The sequence below is a fragment of the Anomaloglossus baeobatrachus genome, chromosome 1 (assembly GCF_048569485.1).
Source record: "Anomaloglossus baeobatrachus isolate aAnoBae1 chromosome 1, aAnoBae1.hap1, whole genome shotgun sequence".
In the NCBI taxonomy this organism is placed as follows: Eukaryota; Metazoa; Chordata; class Amphibia; order Anura; family Aromobatidae; genus Anomaloglossus; species Anomaloglossus baeobatrachus.
The window spans coordinates 344,670,017-344,692,731 of NC_134353.1; the positions used below are offsets into that span (position 1 = coordinate 344,670,017).

Sequence of the window (22,715 nt, forward strand, 5' to 3'; positions counted from 1 at the left end):
CATATTCCGCAGCCACACATACATACCGCAGCATGGAAACAGACACTTCCCATGTCCAACAGGATAACGTGGGGAGTGTCTGTATTTGCTAAAACCTGCGGATTTATCTAGAAAATCCAGATAAATCTGCGGCAAAATCCGTGGGTACATTGTCCCATGGGTACATAGCCTTAGTTGTCAATTTGAAATTTCAATTAAAAAAAAATTTTTATTTTTTTTTTAGGCTAAGTTCACATTTCCGCTAAAATGTATCAGTCACAATCCGCTGCTCTTGTAAACAACGGAATCCGTTTAGCGGATTCCGTTGCTCCCATAGACTTGTATGAGCAGCGGATTGTCACTGATGATGCTGCGTTGCACCCTCCGCCCGACTGATCAGTCGTGGAACGACTGACCGCCGGGCGGGAGGAACGCAGCATGTAACGTTTTTTGAGCAGCGAGATCCGTCGGATTTCGCTGCGCATGCTCTCTGGCTCCCTGCACACGTCACCAGCTTTGGTTGGTTACCCGATATTTACCCTGGTTACGGTGCAAGGAGCCAGCGCTAAGCGGTGTAGGCCCGTAACCAAGGTAAATATCGGGTAACCAAGGTAAATATCGGGTGCTTTGCTACCCGATATTTAGTCTGGTTACGTGTGCAGGGAAGCCGACACTTTCCCGCTCGGCCCCGCCCCTCCCGCACTCCGCACATGTGTGTACACACACACACACAGACACACACACACACACACACACACCTGTCCCCAGCCATGCAGACAAGCACTGCCATTGACACCCTCGTCTGGCCCCGCCCCCCGCTCGGCTCCGCCCCCTCCCGCACTCCGCATGTGCACATACATACATACATACATGCACACACACACACACACACACACACACTCACTAATACACTCACCTGTCCCCAGCCATGCAGACCGCAGCACTGCCACTGACATCCTCAGCGCCTGGCCCCGCCCCCCGCTCGGCTCCGCCCCTTCCCGCATTCAGCATGTGTATACACACACACACACTCACCTGTCCTGCAGTCCCTGCGGCACTGACTTCCTCAGTGCCACGGCCCCGCTCGGCTCCCCCCCACCCCCCGAACTCCGCCCCCCGCACACAACGGAATCCGACAAAGAATTCTGTTCTTTGTTATCCGTTGTACAGCGTTGAACAGCGCATCAGTCACATGCGTCAAGCGACGCATGTGACTGATACAAAACAACGGAAATGTGAACTTAGCCTTAACAATATGGAATCAAATTTGATAGCTTGTAATACATACAGTCATGGCCAGAAGTGTTGGAACCCCTTTAGCTGTTACAGAAAGAGGTATTTCTCCCAGAAATTTATTGCAATTACAAATGTTTTGTTATATACATGTTTTTTTCCTTTTTTGTGTATTTGAACAACATAAAAAAGGCAACTTGAACATAATTTCACACAAAATTACAAAAATGGGCAGAACATTATTGTGAAGAACCCTCAACTTAATATTTGGTTGCACACCCTTTGAAATAAATAACTGAATTTACTTCCTATAACCATCAACAAGTGTCTTACACCTCTCAACTATAATTATGGACTCTTTTGCAAACTGCTCCAAGTCTCATATTTGAAGGCTGCCTTCTCCCAACAGCAAATTTAAGATCTCTTCACAGGTGTTCACTGGGCTTTAAATCTGGACTCACTGCTGCCACTTAAGAATACCCCAGCTCTTTGTTTCCATCCATTTCTGGCTGCTTCTTGTAGTACGTTTGGGGTCATTGTCCTGCTGGAAGACCCATGACCTAGGAGGCAAACCCAGCTTTCGGATACTGGGCACTACATTGCAACCCAAAATCTTTTGCCAATTTTCAGATTTCATGATGCCTTGTACACCGTAAAGACACCCAGTGCCAGCAAAACAACCCCAAAACTTCTTTGATCCTCCACCATATTTGACTGTAGGTACTGTTTTTTTGTGTCCTCATACCTTTTCGGTTAACAGTAGAATGATGTGCTTTACCAAAACGTTCTATCTTGTTCTCATCTGTCCACAAAGCACTTTGGCTTACTCACATACATTTTGGCAAACTGCCAACTAGCTTTTTACATCTGAGTTAGCAGTGGGGTCTGCTTGGGTCTCCTGACATAACCTTTTATTTAATTTAAATGTTGACAGATATTTCGCGCTGACACTGATTAACTCTGGGCCCGCAAGACAGCTTGAATTTCTTTGGAACTTGAATTGGGCTGCTTATGAACCATCCAAACTATCCTGCCTTGCAAACATTCATCAATTTTTCACATCAATCCACATCCAGGGAGATTCGCTACAATGCCATGGGTTGTAAACCTCTTGATTATGTGGCACAAATAGGACAAAACAAAGCACAGTGGACATGGGATTTCTAGAAAACCCATTTACTGTGATTGAACATCTGAACGGCAAGATCAGGAAGGAATACCAAAAGATCAGAGTTATGACGAAAGTTTCAACCAAGAGTGGGTATGTTGAAAGTCGCCAAAGGGAACAAACTATCTGAGCCAGGACAGATCAAAGAACAATGGAAAGAATACACGGAGAACGTCTACAAGAACCCCTCAGTGATACGGGAAGAAACAGAGACCAAACATCTTAAAAGAAAGTAGTTGTTGCAATAAAGCGCCTGCCAAAAAAAAAAAAAAAAAAAAAAAAAAAAAAACAAAAGCACAAGGATGTGACAATATTCCAAAAGAACAAAGTTTTCTGAAGCAGCAGTAGATATCATCAAGCGTCTGTGTCAACAGATATGGACAACTGGTAAATGGTTTAAAGGACTGGACAAGATCGGTGTTTATTCCTATTCCGAAGAAGGGAGAGGTTATCGACTGTGGAAACTATCAGACTATTGTGCTCATACTTCATGCCAGCAAAATACTACTGAAGATCCTACAAGGATTGCTACAGCCTTACTGTGACAAAGTGCTGCCAGAGGAACTAACAGCATTAAGAAAAGGCAGAGGAACAAGAGATGCAACTGCCAACATTAGACTGATAATGGAAAAGGCCAAAGAATATAGCAAGGAGCTCTAGTTTTGCTTCATCAAATACAGGAAAACATTTGATTATGTTGGTCACCAGGCATTTTGGAATACTATGAAGGATATGGGTGTGCCAAACCATCTGATCAGCATAGATTGAATGAAGGAGTTATTACGGAGTGTCAAGGTGAAAAGCATAAATATGGGACTCCAACTCAATTCACAGAAGACAAAAGATACTGACTACTGCCAGGCACGACTGGGAGACATTTGAGATGGACAGCGGCAAACTTGAAGTTGTAAAGAACTTCAACTTACTCGGATCAGTGATCAATCAAGATGCAGCGATGAGACCAGAAGTCAATATGAGAATAGTTATGGGCAAATCAACAATGACTTCAATGGGCAAGGATCTGAAATATAGGAATATTTCACTGGTGATGAAGACATGCCTACATATAGTCTGGTCTTTTCAGTATTAACATATGGATAAATAAGACTGAAGAAGAATGAACGTCTTTGCAATGTTGTACTAGAGAACTATGTTATCAATACCATGGATGGCAAGACGAACAAACAAATCAATTCTGGAACAAATCAAGCCATAATGGATTCTGCAGAAAAAAAGCCGATTCCATGCGCATTGGATGCAGCCTCTTCCATACACAGAGTAGTAGCTGCATCCAAAGCGCACGGAATAATTGACATGTTGCTTTTTAGAACGCAGCGATTTGGAACAAAATTTTGGCATCCAAATCGCTGCGCTCTCAAACGCAACGTGCGCACGTCTCATGCACAATCTTCATAGATGGTGCAGGGGAAGCAGAACACATGTATTTACGCTGCGGTGCAATACACAGCATAAATGCATGAAATTCGGCAACGTGCGCACACAGCCTTAAAGAAGGAAAGCCATGTTTTGCTTCAATCAATTGTACAATCTATAAGAAAACTTGGGATAAAATAGTACCCAGTGGAACAGCTTCTTTTTTTTTTTCAACAAATCTGATATAACTGTACCAGAGAGCTTTCTGTCTTTAAAATGGTTATTTCTTAATATTTCCAATATCATATTAAAGGACTGTATTGGGTGGAAAACAATTGTGTGCAGTTGGTCATTTTGTTTTGCTGAGGAATTTCTCTTTTATTATTACTGAGTAAAACAATTTCTATCACTAACTACAACTAGTGAATTAGCTTTATTTAGGATCCATTTGAATATCTTCTTTTTTGCAGTCTGGTTATGACTTTAGTTCTAAATTTCCCAACTGAAATATTTTTGATTACATGAGGATGATGGCATAAATGTGCTTCTAGCATGGCGCATGCTTGCTTTCTGTATGAGTGATACAGATTTTTGTTTTATCTGAAGAATTACCTGTGAAGGTGATGTCTAAATAGTTAATTTGTGTTGTATCAAAACATGGAAATTTAAAATTGAACGAATTTAAAAAAAAAAAAAAAAAAGGTGACAAATTCCTCTCCTTTACTCGAGTTCCCTTCCAAATGAAGATCAGTATATGTAGCGACCGTAAAAATGTATTAAAATGATGAAGTGGATTGGAATCATTAAAATTTTTTCTTCACAAAAAGCTACCACCAAGTTAGCCAAGGATGGTGAGAATTTGTCCCCCCCAAACAAACTCCTTGTAATAATAATGTGAATTAATTATTATTATTATTAATAATAATAATAAATTGGACTACCACATTTTTCGTTTTATAAGATGCACCGGATTATAAAACGCACCCCATTTTGTAATCCGGTGGTGTCTTACCGGAGGGAGCAGTAGCGGTGGTGGAGGAGGCTGTGCTGGTGCAACGGAGGCTGAGGCTTGGGCTCCAGCAGAATTTGGGGCTGCGACGGAGGCTGAGGCACTGTGCTTGGGCTCGGGCTGCGGCGGAGGCTGGTGCTGCCGTGCTAGGGCTGCGGTGGCAACTGCTGCGGACAGTGCGGGCATCAAAGAAATGGCGCCCAGAATCAGTGCAGATTGAGCTCTAGGCTCTATGGCAAGCAGAGATCTCATCTGCGCAAGCGCCAACTCTGGGCGCCATTTTCCTGAAGTCCGCTGGAGGGAGATCAATGGGCCGGAGGCGGCACCTGCGCAGATGTGAGATTGAGCCAAGAGCTCTAACTGCGCACACTCCGACTTCGGGCGGCATTATTTAAAGTCTTCACTGCCCGACTCGCAGCCCCAGCACCAGCTCAGTCGCCGAAGACCATGCGCAGACCCCGCACAGCCGCTGCAGCAGCCGGAGACCCGGCACTGCAGCTGCTGACACTGCACAGCCGCCCCAGCACCAGCCTCCGCAGACCCCGCACCAGTCCAGCCACCACAGCCCCTACACAGTCACCACAGCATTCCCCAGGCCCTTGCAACCCCCTCTCCACCACCCTAGTAAGCTACATTCAGATTATAAGATGCACCCCTCACTTTGCTCCCAAATTTTTGGGAGGAAAAGTGCATCTTATAATCCGAAAAATGAGGTACTTTCCTGAAAACTTTGGTGCTTTTCATGAAGAGCAAGGAGAAAAATGTCATCAGGACATGAAGTACATGGAACGACAACAACAAGGTAGATGGAACATGAACATGGTGGAAGACTACAGATCGATGCTTCACAGAGAAGATCCTCAGGCCTTCTGTAAGGCCGGAGTCATACTTGTGTGTGACTCGCACAAGAATCGACTCGCATCACCCAGACAGGAACATGCAACTGCATGTATTCCTATGCAGCTGCATGCTCCTGTCAAGAGAGCAGGAGGCTGTGGTAATGGGAACCAATTCTCGAGTGAATCACAGGCAAGTGTGACTCCGGCCTTATAGAAACGGTATCAAGAAAAGCTTTGAAGAGAAAAGGGAAAAGGTGCAAGAATTAATTTACAATAAAGTTGCAGAATAAATTTTCAATAAATATTTATATTTTGCACTAACGAGGGGCAAGCACCCTGAAACACCGAGTCTGCAAATTGGGATTCTGATCTGGCATAAATCCTAAGTCATATGCAAAGGATTGTTAAAAATCCACTTTTGACTTTTAGGATCGCTACTTCCAATAGGTGGCGCTGCGCTAGAGTTTGTCTCCTTTCCTGGAGAGACAATTAGAAAATAGTGTACATTTTTGGCTACAATAAAGATTTTTCTTGTTCATCCAGCTTGCATGTAATTTCATGAGTGTTTTGCTCAAAATCCACATGTGATGGTAAAAAAAAAAAAAAAAAAAAAAAATAGAAGTGTTTCAATCAGCACATAAGAAAACATAATGCTATGTTCACACGGAGTTTTTTTAGCATGGTTTTTGCCTTGGTTTTAAGCAAATCCATGCTAATAAAATGCTGCCTTCACAGTCTCAGCAAAGCCTATGAGATTACAGAAATCTCATGCACACACACAAGAAACACCTGTGGTGTTTTCCTTATGGTTTATTTCAACCTTTTTACTGCATTATATTAACAAAATGAACATGTCAATTCTTTCAGCGTTTTTGGTCTTGGTTTTTCAACCTAGTGATGGGCGGACTCGCAGATACCCTGGTTAATATAAAAAAAAAAAAAAAAAAAAAAACAGTTCTGGCCTGAGATTGATAGATTCAGGGTATCTGGCCAGACGCTGTCCCCATATAATATGGAGACCAGAATCCGGCACTTAAACTGTAAGGTGTCACGGTTTATTTTCATATTAATAATAGCGATTATGAAATCAAGTAGTTTTAATACAAAATTAAACTCACTGTTTAGTTTTTATTTAATTCTAGTTTTACTGAAGCACTGGGGGCTGCCATCATGGATTTGGTGTTTGTAATGACAGTTACTCACCTCCTTTATGGCAGCCCCCTGAGCATAGAGGACAGTGGTCAGAATCCGACCCCATGTAGTAACATTAGAGAAGGCGTCTGCTGTGAAATGGACGCACCCCCTGTGCAGTCCAGATTACAGAGGGAGGAGATCAGCGCCATCATTGTGGAGCTCACAGAATGTGCACTTTCCCCCTGTCACCCACCGGGATAGATGGGGCGAGTACCGCGCCGGACACCGGTGATTGCACTATTACTGATCCTGGCGTGCTGCTCCCCACTCTGCCGTGTACACACACACACACACACACACACACACACACTACAGGACCCCCCTCCCAGCCTCTGCTGCTTGTACTGTGATGTCTGACAGGACAGGTTGCCGAGGCGCAGGTCTGTGGACAGTGCATGCGGCATTGGGCTACAGTCAGCGAGCTGAGCGAGGCATTGGGAAACAGTCAGAAGGCAGTGTGAGGGCATTGAGATACAGTGCGGCGCGGGATACAGTGGAGCTCTATGCAGCTGGCCTTAGTGGCACTTTAGACATATTAGGATCACTCTGTGGCCACCAACAAAATGGCTCTGCACTGTGATCCTAAACTTCATTCTCAACCTGTTGGAAAGTTGGAAACACCCAGATTGGGAGGGGGAGGTGACATCACACACATGAGAGCAGATTCCACCCACTATTACTGCAGCTATAATGTGAGATATTTCTACAGTACTTCTACAGTCAGATTTCAGCAGCTGCTCCCCCTAGTGTTTAAGAGTGGAATATATCAAACTTTAAATTTTTTTTTTATATTTCTCTCAATTAAAAACAAAATTTTATTTAAATATAACATTAAAACATTAATACTTTACATTTTTTCAGTTATTGAATATTTATTTTTTTTACGACACCTTCCCTTTAAAAAATAGTGGTGGAAAGGATAGGGGGATTGGAGCATTCGCATTACTTACCAAGGCTCCGGATCGGCTGTACTCCTGACACTTCCTTCAACTTCCGGGGCTGCTCATTAGCGTTATACATATTCACTTCTTTCCCCACCCACTGGCATCTGTGACAGGGTGGGGGCGCGTCTGACTACAACCAGAGTGACAGCGTGCCTGACTGCTTCCAATCACAGATGCCATGTGCGTCTAATGGTGGTTTAAATAAATTTAAAAAATTGGCGTAGAGTCCCCCATATTATGATACCCTGCACAGATAAAGCCTACAGCTACAAGCTGCAGCCCACTGTAATGCGCTTATCTTGACCATGTATCAAAATAAGAGGGACCGCATGCAGCTTTTTGGTGGACTGGTATTCTCAGGCTGGGGAGACCCATGCTTTTTGGGCCCCCCAGCCTAAAAATAGCAGCCTTCAGCCGCCCAGAATTGTCACATCCATTAGATGCGACAATCCAAGCACTTTACCAGGTTTTTCCCGATAGACGCGGCCATCGGGATAATAAGGGGTTAATCACAGCTCAAAGCTGCCACTACGCTCTACATTACTAATGTAGAGCGTATCTAGGAGATACCCCCCTATTACTTTTCACTTACGGATTGGTAATCACAAACACTGAAAAAAAATCTGTTATTTGAAATAAAATACAAAAACACCCTCTTTTCCCACTTTTTTAACCCCCAAAACACCCCTAATCCACACGAGGTCCCATTACTATTCTAGTTCTGCTACATCTGAAGTTTAGCGCGCGGTCATGGAACATGACCAGACGCTGTCAGCTTCAGGCAGAGACTGAGTAACAGCAATGAGTGGGGATGTCACTCAGGTTAGTTGCGGCCACAACTGGAGGTTCCCACGGCCCTTCACATGAGACCGCAGGTAACTTGAACTCAGGGCACTTCATTAAACTCAGTGACCCTACCTAAGGTGAGGTCACTGACTTTACTGAGGTAACTTGAGGTCAGATTACCTGCGGTCACAGGTGAAGGGTCGTGGGAACCTCCAGCTGTGCCTGTAATAAATCTGAGTGACGTCACCGCTCATCGCATGGCTCACTCAGTCTCAGCCTCACAGCGGGCAGTGGTGGTTGCTGTGAGCTTCCGATATAGCAAAGCTGAAATAGTTGTAGGACCTCGTGTGTATTATGTCAGACCAGCGAGGGTGTTTTTGGGAGTTAAAAATAAAAAAAGTCATGAAAGAGGGTTTTTGTATTTTATTTCAAATAAAGGATTTTTTTTCGGTGTTTGTGTACTTTTACTTACAGCTTAGTAATGAGGGAAGGTCTCAGACGCCTAACATTACTAATTTAGGGCTTAGTGGAGCTGCGATTAACCCTTTATTACCCTGATTGCCACTGCATCAGGGCAATCGAGAAGAGTCGGGTAAGGTGCTGGGATTGCCGCAACTAATGGATGCGACAATCCTGGGCAACTACAATCACGGACCTACTCAGCCTGAGAATACCAGCACCAGCTGTCAGTCTGTATCTTGGCTGAGTATCAAAATGGGGGGGGAAGGGACCGTACACTTTTTTTTAAATTATTTAAATAAATAAGCTGCATGCATTTCCTCCTAGTTTGATAAACAGCCAAGATAAGTACACAGCTGGGGGCTGCAGGCTGTACCCGTTTTATCTGTGCTGGGCATCATATGAGAATACCCAATGCTAAATTTATTTTTATACCATGATTAGACGCACATCGCGCGTCAGAGATTGGAAGCCGGCAGATTAGCTGTCACTCAGGGTGGGGGTGCATCTGACAGAAACCAATCACAGATGCCGTTGGGCAGGGAAAGAAGTGAATACATGAGGCTAATGAGTGGCCCCAGAAGTAGAGGTGGGGTAGCAGGAGCAGGTACAGCCACGCTGGAGACTGGCAAGTACGAGGGGCTGTTGCTAAGTCTTTGGCTTTAATCAGACAGAAATGAGATAGGATGATGAAACTTTACATTTATTCCACATACTCTCCACTGATGTCAACACACTTCTTACATCAGTATTCCAAGTTATGTAAGCATAGCAAAAAGAAGGATTTCGGTTGTGCCTCAAACCAGGCATCTGTAGCAGCCATGGCAACACAAATGGTGTGAAATTTGGTACTCTTGAGGGGTTTCTTCAGGTTTGGAAACAGACGATAGTCGGGGGGAGCTAGATCTGGTGAATCAGGTGGGTGGTCAACCATCTGGAAGCCCAGTTTTGCCGTGGTCACTTTGCAGTGTGAGCGGAGGCATTGTCTTGCAGGAACAAGATTCCTTTGGACAGCTTACCGCGCCTTTTGGCCTTCACAGCTGCCTTCAATTGGTCCAAAAGCTCATTGTAATACCTTGCATTGATGGTGGAACCCTTTTGAAGGTAGTCCACTAGCAGCATGCCCACCTTATCCCAGAACACAGACGCCATCACTTAAGTGGCTGATTTTTGCACCCTGAGCTTCTTTGGATGAGGAGAACCATTGTGCCTCCACTCTTTTGACAGCTCCTTGTTTTCAGGGTCATACAAATAAATACAGGTCTCATCCATAGTGACCAGTCAATCCAGGAAGTTTAGTCTGGAAATGCTGACAAATGGACTGGGAAGTTTTTACTCGCATGCTTCTCTGATCTGTTGTCAAACATTTGGGGACCCACTTTGCAGATATCTTCCTCATATCCAAATGTTCATGGAAAAATGACACAAACACATTCATGGGAAATCCCCATGATGTCTGCTATTGTTTAAGCTGAAATTTGTCGATTCTCCAGTATGAGGTTGTGCACAACATCGACGATCTCCAGAACAACAACCACTCTCGGTCGTCCTCATCATTGGTGCTGAAGTGGCCAGTTTTAAATTTGGCAACCCAGATCTTAACTGTGGCATATGAAGTGAATTGGTCCCCCAATGTCTGCAACATATCACCATGAATATCCTTCGCGGATTTTCCTTTGTCCAACCATCACTACCAGAGGAAGTGCAAGAAAAACGCAGTAAAAAAAAAAAAATATGCAATAAAGACCGCACCAAGAGCCTGGCCAAAAACCATACCAAAAACACAGAAAACCACCAGGAGACTTCCTGCCACAAAATAAGGTTTTGCGGCAGAAAAAAAACGCAGCAAAAACAAGGCCTAAGAATAAGTCAATAGATGTGAAAAAAACAACTTCATAAACCAACATTTTGCACACCAGTTTATTAAAGAACTTTTTGGAATTGGTTAAAGGGAACCTGTCAGCAGAAATTTTGCACTAACACTAAAAGATTCCTTTTCTACAGCTCGTGGGCTGCATTCTAGGAAGGTTCCTATTGTTATTGTGCCCCCTTTTAGACCAAAATAAATACTTTATAAAGTGGTACCTTTTCCTATGCTAATCTTGTTAATCGTACACGGGGGCGGGCTGTCTAGTGTCCGTTATTCTGCCTCCTGCTGCTTTACGCCATACCCCATCGCTCAATTTCATACTTCAGGACGCCGCCCAGTGCGCCCCAGGTCTCGCGCATGCGCCGTGCCACTCTAGTGGGACTGCACTGTGCAGTGTGACCGCTGGTGACTTGTTGCGCAGGCGTGAGATTATGGGCGGCGCTGTGATTTTCATCAGCAAGTACCCGCCCATAATCTCGTGCCCACGCTTTCCCATCTGCCTCCACCGTTCTGCGCAAGCGCTTGCCAGATGACCCCACGTCACCTCTTTCCCATCTTGGTAAGAGGTGACGTGGATTCATCTGGCCACGTCACCTCTTACCCCATATTATATGGGGGGAAAAAAACATGACAGGTTCCCCTTAACTGATGCAATATGCATCACTAACATGGTTTAAAAAAAAAAGAAAAAAAATGACTTTATTATGTGCTTAGGTAAATGCAGTAAATACCTTGGGTTGTAGTCAAGGGGTGGGCCTTTTCCAGTTACTGTCCTTCAAGTTCAGGCATAATTCTTTTTTGAACCTAGTCACACCCGAGCATTGTACAGTGGAACCTCGCTTAACGAGTAACCCACTTAACGAGAATTTCGCTTAGCAAGCAAAGCTTTCTGTAAATTTGTAACCCGGTTTACGAGAAAGTTTCGCTGTACGAGCGAAATACTCACTGCACACACTTCCGGTTCCGTACATCCACCGCGCTCTAACCCGCACTTGCAGTCCACACAAACACACACATGTACGCACAAACACACACGCACGAACACACATACAGTATTATGCTCACCTTACCTTCCGTTCCACCGCCGGTCTCATGGTTCTTGTAGTTCCCGGGTACATTGCGGCGAACTACAAGTACCATGAGGCCGGCGGTGGAACGGAAGGTAAGGTGAGCATATAATATGTGTACCTTCCGTTTCATCGCCGGTCTCCTGGGTCCTGTACTGCGCCGCGCCGCTCCACTCCAGGCATCAGCATCCATAGCGATGAAGCAGGAACTTCCTGGTTCCTGTCACCACTACTCAAAGGCAGCGCGCTGGCCAATCAGAGGCAAGCGGCTCTGCCTTTGACGTCAGCGCTCTGGCAGGAAGTTCCGCCCTCGTCGCTATGGTTACCCGATACACGGTCCGCACCGGAGAACAGCAAGTCCCAGGAGACCAGCGATGGAACGGAAGGTAAGGTGAGCATATAATATGTGCGTGTGCTTGTGTGTCCTTGTGCATGTGTGGAATGACAGAATAGGGGGACCAGGATGGGACATTTAACACATTGTGGAACGACTTATCAGCATTGCAATGATTTCCTATGGGAAATCTTGCTCTGCTGAACGAGTACCTTGATTAACAAGCACAGTCCCAGAACGGATTGTTCTCGTAAAGCAAGGTTCCACTGTAATTGATTACACCACAGGTCTTTCAGCAGCACTTCTCTGCTGAGCAATACCCATTACAGTCACATGATCGTGACAGCTCCTGATAGGTGGTGGTGGTGGGGATGGTGGGGTGCTTTACAAAAATGTAAGAGACAAGTCTGTTACTTTAGGACAGGGCTGCGGAACCTTCTTTCTGACAAGTGTCATTTGAATATAGTGCAATTTACATTTATTGAACAGTGTATTGAGATACGTCTGCAAGTGATACAATTACACAGCATAGGTGCTAGAAATCAGAGTGACGTGTACAGAATTCTGTGCACTGCTGATGCAATGGCAGCTAATGCAATGTAAATAGCACAACCTCAGCACCACTGTGCTCAATTAGGCAGCGGAGAGCTTGGCTGTCAATCAACATGATGTCAGCAGTGATGTGCAGGCGACGGAGCGAAAGAAGGAAATGCTTTGTCAACGTGACATCACAGTAAGTGGAAGAATCTCAGCATTTAACGGTTCTGTAAGGGCTCTGAGCCAGGAGAGATCAGCACACAACAGAAAAGGCAGGTAGTTAACAACTACCTACCAATATATGCTTGCACCAAATAATAAAAAAAAAAATTAAAAAAAAAGGTCCAGATAAACTTTAATGTTGATCAAGAATGGTTGCTATTGCATAGCGTTTGCAGAATGCTGTTACAAATGTAACAAAAAAAAAAAAAAACCTTACCTGTTTCCAAAATATCTTGGCCTATAGGACTGTTTAAGATGGCTCTGTTGAAGAAGAGAAACAAGGCAGAACTGTTTAGGATTTTAAGTTTGGTCACTTTAAAGCAAAGTTAAAGCCAACCTGTCACATTGAAAACCTATAGTTAACAAGTTAGTGAGAAGTAAGTTTTTCACGTATGAGTTTAATCAGCTGTTTTCATAAAAAGAAATTAGCTACCAGTTTGCACGTTTGCACGCTCCTGTTTTGTAGACCAAGTGGTCTTTACCAAAGAACAGAAATTTGATTTTAAGGCCGGTTTCACATTTGCGTTGTTTCGACTCAAACGGACTCTGTCACTAATGTAGTACAGTTCATTTATTTACAGTGTAAGCGCGACACCATGTGGACACATGCGGGTAGTGCAGGAAGCATGCTGTCACTGTTCCACTGTAAATAAATGAACTGTACTACATTAGTGACAGAGCCAGTTTGCGTCGAAACAACACAAGTGTGAAGCCGGCCTAATCCAAAGCATGGATCAAACAAGTCAGTGAAAGTCTCTTGATCCATGTTTTTACAAAGAAAAAAAAAAAATTTGATTGATATGCTCTCTTCCAATCCATTAGATCTGGTAATCCTAAAAGTCAATATCAACCCCTTAATGAGCCTTGTCACATGACTTGAGATAAGAAGCCGGACCAACCACTCCATTTGCCGACACACATTTTGGAGTGTTTGCCCATCATCAGTGCAAAGCAGAAAATATGGTTAGGATGTGTGTGAGTGTGTAATCATAGAGGTCCCTATGGGAACTAGTAAAACCAATATTTATATCTATATCTATATCTATATCTATATATATATATATTAAAAAAATCACCCCCCTTTTGCCCCATTGAGAATAAAACAATAAAAATTGAAATACACATCTGGTTTTGCCGCGTTCTGAAATAACCGATCTATCACAATATAAAATCAATTAAAGGGGGTTATCCGGCTTATTTTGACTTTTTTTTTTATTATTACCCTATTGGGCTACATTGGGGCAGGTAAGTAGATAGAGACCACTTACCTGCCCTGCTGTCAGCCCCTCTCCCCCGGCTCAGAGCGGTCATGTGACTGCTCCTGCCGCGATTTTGCTGCTTCCGGTCATTTCATGTCAACATGGGCAGGACCATGTTGACATGCAAATTTGTGAACAGCTTGTTGCCGCCCCCTGCTGGGCGGGTACATTGCGTGGAGTCTCCACCCCCTTCCCTGCACCCTCCCACACATTCCCCCGCACCCTGTACTCTGCCCGCCCACGGTGTCACTGCCAGCACCGGGCCCCCTGCTCAGGATAGCAGGAGTGCCCGTGCGGTCTGTGTCCCGCTCCAGCCCCGAAGTGCTGATACTGCAGGAGTGCACTGCAGTATCAGCAACTTCTCACATTGCAGTGCGGGCAGCTGCGGGGATGACGAGCGCTGCTGTCAGGGGGTTAGATGAGATCATTACCTGCTTCACTCCTGACGTCAGCGCTGTCACTGCCTTCTATGCCCGCTGCGTTCTCACGTCACTAGCGGTGACGTCACGGGCGATACTGCTGAGAACGCGGCGGGCATAGAAGTCAGTGACAGCGCTGACGTCAGGAGAGCAGGAGATCGTCACAGCAGGTAATCTCATCTAACCTCCTGACGTCGGCGCTCGTCATCCCCTGCAGTGACCTGGGCTGACCCATTGATGTTAGCTCAGGTCACTGCATTACTCTCCCAGCCAATGGGGAACATTCTGTTCTTCATTAACTGGGACATTGACTATGGTACGGATCCTCGTGGGACCCCCTTATTGGATTATGCCGGACCCGGATTTGTTTTTCTTTTCAATAAATTGGTGAAAGAGAGAATGTTTTGGGGAGTGTTTTTTAAAATAAAAAAAAAAATAGACAACAAAAAAAGTTTTAACTACTGACTGGGTTGGTGATGTCGGGTATCTGATAGACGCGTGACATCACTAACCCCAGGGCTTGATGCCAGGTGACATTACACATCTGGTATCAACCCCATATATTACCCCGTTTGCCACCGCACCAGGGCACGGGATGAGTTGGGGCGAAGCACCAGGATTGGCACATCTAATGGATGTGCCACTTCTGGGGCGGCTGTAGCCTGCTATTTTTAAGCTGGGGAGTGTCCAATAACAGTAGACCTCCATAGTCTGAGAATACCAGACCACAGCTTTCCGCTTTACCTTGGCTGGTGATCCAATTTGGGGGGAGCCCACGTTTTTTGTTTTAAATTATTTATTTAATTTAAAATAACAGCGTGGGGTGCCCTCTGTTTTGGATTACCAGCCAAGGTGAAGCTGTTAACTGTGGTCTGCAGGCTGTAGCTGTCTGCTTTACCCTAGCTGGCTACAAAAGATATGCGGGACCCCAAGTGTTTTTTTTTGTTAATTATTTATTTTTTGGCTAAATACAATGCTAAGCGCCCTTTAGTGCCACATGAAAGTCACTAAAGGGTGCCAGCTTAAACTATGCAGGGGGGTAGGACATTATATGGGTCTTTCTCATCTATCTATCCCTCTGTTCATTCATTCATCCCTCTATCTCTATCTATCCATCTCTAGATCTACTCATCTATTTATCTTTCTTGCTAATTCCATTTTTTGCGGTCCACAAAAAAACGGAAGGCACACGGATGCATCCGTGAAAAAAAACGGACCATTTTTGCGGACCGCAAAAACAGTACGGTCATGTGAATGTACCCTACATGTGTTCCCTATGGGGTTAGGGGTCGGTACAGAACGATGGTGAGGAGGGGGGGCGGTGCAGAACGATGGGGGAGGTCGGTACAGAGCACCGCGCGCGCGCGCGCGCGCGCGCGCGTGCGTGCGCGTGCGTGCGTGCGTGCGTGCGTGCGTGCGTGCGTGCGTGCGTGCGTGTGTGTGTGTGTGTGTGTGTGTAGGGTTGCAGAGCCTGATGTGGTGTGGGGCGCAGAGCCCGATGTGGGGCTGTTATTTCCATTGCTGATTAGTGATAACCGGTCAGGTGCTGGGGCAGAATACTGACAAGGAATGTGTGTGCAGAGGGCGGGGCTGGCAGGGGGCGGTGCGGGACACTCAAGCCGGGCGGTGCCAGCTCTGACTGAGGTTTAGCACAGGAAGAGGTCAGTTTGCTGCAGCTGAATGTAACCAAAGAGCTGCAGAGAATAAAGTCATAATTCAAGAGGAACAAAAGTTAGAAAACAAAAAATAACAATGTAGGGGTATTTTATATGACAATACAGCACAGATAAACTCAACATTTTTTGGGAGTCTGCACAGAGGTGTGTTTTTTTGTTTTTTTTTCTACTGATGCATCAGCTGATTGTATCAACGGCGTTTATACAATCAGCCGATGTGTCATGTGATTCACATCCTTGAACCTGACACATCATCTGATCGTTTTGCCTTCTTACTGGCAAACCGATCAGATGATAGTAGATGCGGATTCGACATCGCGGGACCCTTGACCCAGGATTACTGCGGAGGGGGGGGGTTCTTTATTTCAATAAAGATGGAGTCACTAATTGTGTTGTGTTTTATTTCTAATAAAAACATTTTTCTCTGTGTATTTTTTTTTTTTTTATCTTTACTAGAAATTTATGGTGGCCATGTCTAATATTGGCGTGACATCATGAATTAAGGGCTTAGTACCAGTTGATAATGCACAGCTAGCCCTAACCCCATTATTACCCAGTGAGCCACACGGCATCAGGGCCGCTGGTAGAGTTGGATACAGCGCCAGAAGATGACGCTTATATGAAAGCGCCATTTTCTTGTGTGGCTGCGGACTGCAATTCGCAGCGGGGGTGCCCAGAAAGCATGGGCACCCTGCGCTGCGGATTCCAATCCCCAGCTGCCTAGTTGTACCTGGCTGGACACAAAAATGGGGCGAAGCACATGTCATTTTTTTTTTTTAATTATTTTATGAGATTCATTAAATAATTAAAAATTAAAAAAAAAGGTCTTCCCTATATTTTTGGTTCCCAGCCGGGTACAAATAGGCAGCTGGGGTTTGGGGGCAGCCGTACCTGCCGGCTGTACCTGGCTAGCATAAAAAAAAAAAATATGGTGAAGCCCATGTCTGGTTTTTTTTACGTTTCTGGGCAAAAAACTCCTGCATACAGTCCTGGATGGAGGATGCTGAGCCTTGTAGTTCTGCAACTGCTATCTGCTCTCCTGCATACACTAGTGGATGGAGTATGCTGAGCCTTGTAGTTCTGCTCCCCCTGCCTCTCCCTCCAGCATACAATACTGGATGGAGCATGCTGAGCCTTGAAGTTCTGCAGCTGCAGTCTGCTATCCTGCATACACTATAGGAGAATGAAGGAGAACAGATTGAAGCAGGAAATGACATCAGATCTTATTTTTTTATTTCTTCACCAATCTTTAATGGCATTGTTCACTGATAAAAAAAAAAAACACAAAAACGCAGTGAACAAAAACGCAGCCAAAAACGCACCAAATCGCGGTAAAAATGCATGCGGTTTTTTTATGTGTTTTGCGTTTGTGTTTTTAGCGGCCAGAAACGCAGCGTTTTTGAAGACACAAAATACCGCCTAGTGCGCACATACCCTAAAGGTCAATTTTAGTAGCTATAATGCATTCTATTTGAATATTAACTTCATAAATGAAAGCGGTTCTACAGTGCCAGAGACATGCTAGTACTTGTAGTAGCACATTGTAGGCTTTACACTATACTAATTCATTATCAATGGGGCGCAGTGCTCAGGATAGGGTGCAGTGGAGGGACAGTACATATGTACAACCACCGCACAATTCATTCTCTACGAGTACCCGGAATGAGCCAAACACAGTCCTCAGGATAGGGAGCAGAGCAGTGACACTAGGCATGTGCGAGCACTGCGCCATTAATTCTCCATGAGGCACAGCACTCAGGAAAGGCTGCAGCGACAGTAAATATATGCGACCACTGCGCCATTCATTCTCTATGGGGTATAGTGCTCAGGACAGGGCACAGAGCAGTGACAGTACATTTGTGCAACCACCACGCCATTCATTCTCTATGGGGCACAGGACTCAGGACCAAGCACAGCAGCGACAGTACATATGTGCAACCACTGCACAATTCATTCTCTATGGGGCACAGCACTCGGGTCAGGGCACACAGCAGTGACAGTACATATGTGCAACCACCGCGCCATTCATTCTCTATGGGGCACAGCGCTCAGGATAGGGCACAGAGCAGCGACAGTACATATGTGCAACCACCGTGCCATTCATCCTCTATGGGGCACAGCACTCAGGATAGGGCACAGAGCAGTGACAGTACATATGTGCAAACACCGTGCCATTCATTCTCTATGGGGCACAGCGCTCAGAATAGGGCACAGAGCAGCGACAGTACATATGTGCAACCACCGCGCCATTCATTCTCTATGGGGCACAGGTCAGGGCACAGAGCAGCAAGAGTACATATGTGCAACCACCGTGCCATTCATTCTCTATGGGGCACAACGCTCAGGATAGGGCACAGAGCAGTGACAATACATATGTGCAACCACCGTGCCATTCATCCTCTATGGGGCACAGGTCAGGGCACAGAGCAGCGACAGTACATATGTGCAACCACCGTGCCATTCATTCTCTTTGGGGCACAGCGCTCAGGATAGGGCACAGAGCAGTGACAGTACATATGTGCAACCACCGCGCCATTCATTCTCTATGGGGCACAGCGCTCAGGATAGGGCACAGAGCAGTGACAGTACATATGTGCAACCACCGCGCCATTCATTCTCTATGGGGCACAGGTCAGGGCACAGAGCAGCAAGAGTACATATGTGCAACCACCGTGCCATTCATTCTCTATGGGGCACAACGCTCAGGATAGGGCACAGAGCAGTGACAATACATATGTGCAACCACCGTGCCATTCATCCTCTATGGGGCACAGGTCAGGGCACAGAGCAGCGACAGTACATATGTGCAACCACCGTGCCATTCATCCTCTATGGGGCACAGGTCAGGGCACAGAGCAGCGACAGTACATATGTGCAACCACCGTGCCATTCATCCTCTATGGGGCACAGGTCAGGGCACAGAGCAGCGACAGTACATATGTGCAACCACCGTGCCATTCATTCTCTTTGGGGCACAGCGCTCAGGATAGGGCACAGAGCAGTGACAATCCATATGTGCAACCACCGTGCCATTCATTCTCTATGGGGCACAGGTCAGGGCACAGAGTAGTGACAGTACATATGTGCAACCACCGTGCCATTCATCCTCTATGGGGCACAGCGCTCAGGATAGGGCACAGAGCAGTGACAGTACATATGTGCAACCACCGCGCCATTCATTCTCTATGGGGCACAGCGCTCAGGATAGGGCACAGAGCAGTGACAATACATATGTGCAACCACCGTGCCATTCATCCTCTATGGGGCACAGGTCAGGGCACAGAGCAGCGACAGTACATATGTGCAACCACCGTGCCATTCATCCTCTATGGGGCACAGGTCAGGGCACAGAGCAGTGAAAATCCATATGTGCAACCACCGTGCCATTCATCCTCTATGGGGCACAGGTCAGGGCACAGAGTAGTGACAGTACATATGTGCAACCACCGTGCCATTCATCCTCTATGGGGCACAGCGCTCAGGATAGGGCACAGAGCAGTGACAGTACATATGTGCAACCACCGCGCCATTCATTCTCTATGGGGCACAGGTCAGGGCACAGAGCAGCAAGAGTACATATGTGCAACCACCGTGCCATTCATTCTCTATGGGGCACAGCGCTCAGGATAGAGCACAGAGCAGTGACAATACATATGTGCAACCACCGTGCCATTCATCCTCTATGGGGCACAGGTCAGGGCACAGAGCAGCGACAGTACATATGTGCAACCACCGTGCCATTCATACTCTATGGGGCACAGCGCTCAGGATAGGGCACAGAGCAGTGACAGTACATATGTGCAACCACCGCGCCATTCATTCTCTATGGGGCACAGCGCTCAGGATAGGGCACAGAGCAGTGACAGTACATATGTGCAACCACCGCGCCATTCATTCTCTATGGGGCACAGCGCTCAGGATAGGGCACAGAGCAGCGACAGTACATATGTGCAACCACCGTGCCATTCATTCTCTATGGGGCACAGGTCAGGGCACAGAGCAGCGACAGTACATATGTGCAACCACCGTGCCATTCATCCTCTATGGGGCACAGCGCTCAGGATAGGGCACAGAGCAGTGACAGTACATATGTGCAACCACCGCGCCATTCATTCTCTATGGGGCACAGGTCAGGGTACAGAGCAGTGACAGTACATATGTGCAACCACCGCGCCATTCATTCTCTATGGGGCACAGCGCTCAGGATAGGGCACAGAGCAGCGACAGTACATATGTGCAACCACCGTGCCATTCATCCTCTATGGGGCACAGCGCTCAGGATAGGGCACAGAGCAGTGACAGTACATATGTGCAACCACCACGCCATTCATTCTCTATGGGGCACAGGTCAGGGAACAGAGCAGTGACAGTACATATGTGCAACCACCGTGCCATTCATTCTCTATGGGGCACAGCGCTCAGGATAGGGCACAGAGCAGTGACAGTACATATGTGCAACCACCGCGCCATTCATCCTCTATGGGGCACAGCGCTCAGGATAGGGCACAGAGCAGTGACAGTACATATGTGCAACCACCGTGCCATTCATTCTCTATGGGGCACAGCGCTCAGGATAGGGCACAGAGCAGTGACAGTACATATGTGCAACCACCGTGCCATTCATTCTCTATGGGGCACAGCGCTCAGAATAGGGCACAGAGTAGTGACAGTACATATGTGCAACCACCGTGCCATTCATCCTCTATGGGGCACAGCGCTCAGGATAGGGCACAGAGCAGTGACAGTACATATGTGCAACCACCGTGCCATTCATTCTCTATGGGGCACAGCGCTCAGGATAGGGCACAGAGCAGTGACAGTAAATATGTGCAACCACCGTGCCATTCATCCTCTATGGGGCACAGCGCTCAGGATAGGGCACAGAGCAGTGACAGTAAATATGTGCAACCACCGTGCCATTCATTCTCTATGGGGCACAGGTCAGGGCACAGAGTAGTGACAGTACATATGTGCAACCACCGTGCCATTCATTCTCTATGGGGCACAGCGCTCAGGATAGGGCACAGCGCAGCGACAGTACATATGTGCAACCACCGTGCTATTCATTGTGTATGGGGCACAGCGCTCGTCCCCCATCCGCTCCATCCTAATGGAGGGGGGGGGGGTCGGTCCCAGTGACCCCCACACACCAATACATTATCACTTATCTTTTTCATCTGCAGGGTATAAAGGGATCCACCATATTTTTTTTATTAATGATTACATTTGTGACTTTTTATTCTTGAAAGGAGACAACCAAAACAAAATAGAGTGGCCATGCGATGTGGTACAGTACTAGCACGTCACTGGCCTGAGACTTGTAGTCCCCTCCTGCCAGCCGTGCGCTGTAGGCACAGATGTGACTGACCTCGTACAGCCGGATCTGCACTAGACCTATCAATCCACACACATTTTTGAGGTGACGCAATGAGAACAGGACTATACCCGCTCCCCACACCTCGCCCCCATCTTGTCCCTTACCAGACTCCAGTCATCAGACATGGTCGGTGCCACCGTTCCGGGGCCAAACTCTACAAAACTGAGGAAAACTACGAAGCCGGGACCGTGAGTGTGCGCATGCGCACTAGCTCCACTACGTACGGAAGAGGGCGGGCTACTGATAGTTTGCTGGTCCTCCTCTCCCCGGTTTCTGCTCGTTACTGCGCCACAGTCTGTGACTGCTCAGAGACGGCGCTATTCTCCTCAGCTTCTTTACTAACGGGCTGAACTTGCTGCTATTCCCCGCCCTCATAGTTTCCCGCCAAATATCTGCCTCGTTATAGGAATGGGCGGGGGAATGTGGCGGTCTCTCACAATGATGACTGGAGGCCCCAGATGTGGATATGTTGTGTCTATCAGTGACTACAGCTAGCCCTGGACAGCTCTAGATTGTAATGTCTGTGCACACGGCGTATTTAACCCCTTCACCCCCCCCCAGCCTGTTTTCATCTGATATTGCGGCTGTATACTACATGAAGGTGCCTTTTGCTACTGGCTCTGCATTGTGCTATACACAGTCATATGAAAAAGTTTGGGCACCCCTATTAGGCTACTTTCACACATCCGGCTTGAGCCCTGCGGCTCAATCCGGCTGTGGAAGCTATGCAACGGATGCGGTGAAAACACCGCATCCTTTGCATAAGTTTTTCCTTTGCGGCCCGCCCGGTTTTTGCCGCTTGCGGCATGCTACTGAGCATGCGCAGTGGCAAAAACCGCATGCGGCGGCCAAATGCGGTATTTGCCGCATCGCGCCGCATCCGGCCGCCATAGGCATGCATTGAGAGATGCGCCGCATCGGCCGAATGCGGCGCGATGCGGGTTTTTTTGCCGCACGAAAAAACGTGCC

General features: G+C 46.6%; 1 protein-coding gene across 3 annotated transcripts in view; it reads right to left on the reverse strand.

The window, feature by feature from the left end:
* Positions 1-22,052, reverse strand: part of CENPC (centromere protein C) — a 290,257-nt gene extending 268,205 nt beyond the window's left edge. For all 3 annotated transcript variants that reach the window (XM_075352390.1, XM_075352389.1, XM_075352388.1), the window contains exons 1-2: positions 21,851-22,052; positions 13,233-13,276 (exon numbers count right to left, since the gene is read on the reverse strand). In XM_075352390.1, the coding sequence (XP_075208505.1) occupies positions 13,233-13,276; positions 21,851-21,871 (65 nt within the window). In that variant the 5' untranslated portion in view covers positions 21,872-22,052. The remainder of the gene's footprint in view (positions 1-13,232; positions 13,277-21,850) is intronic.
* Between the last annotated feature and the right edge of the window lie 663 nt (positions 22,053-22,715).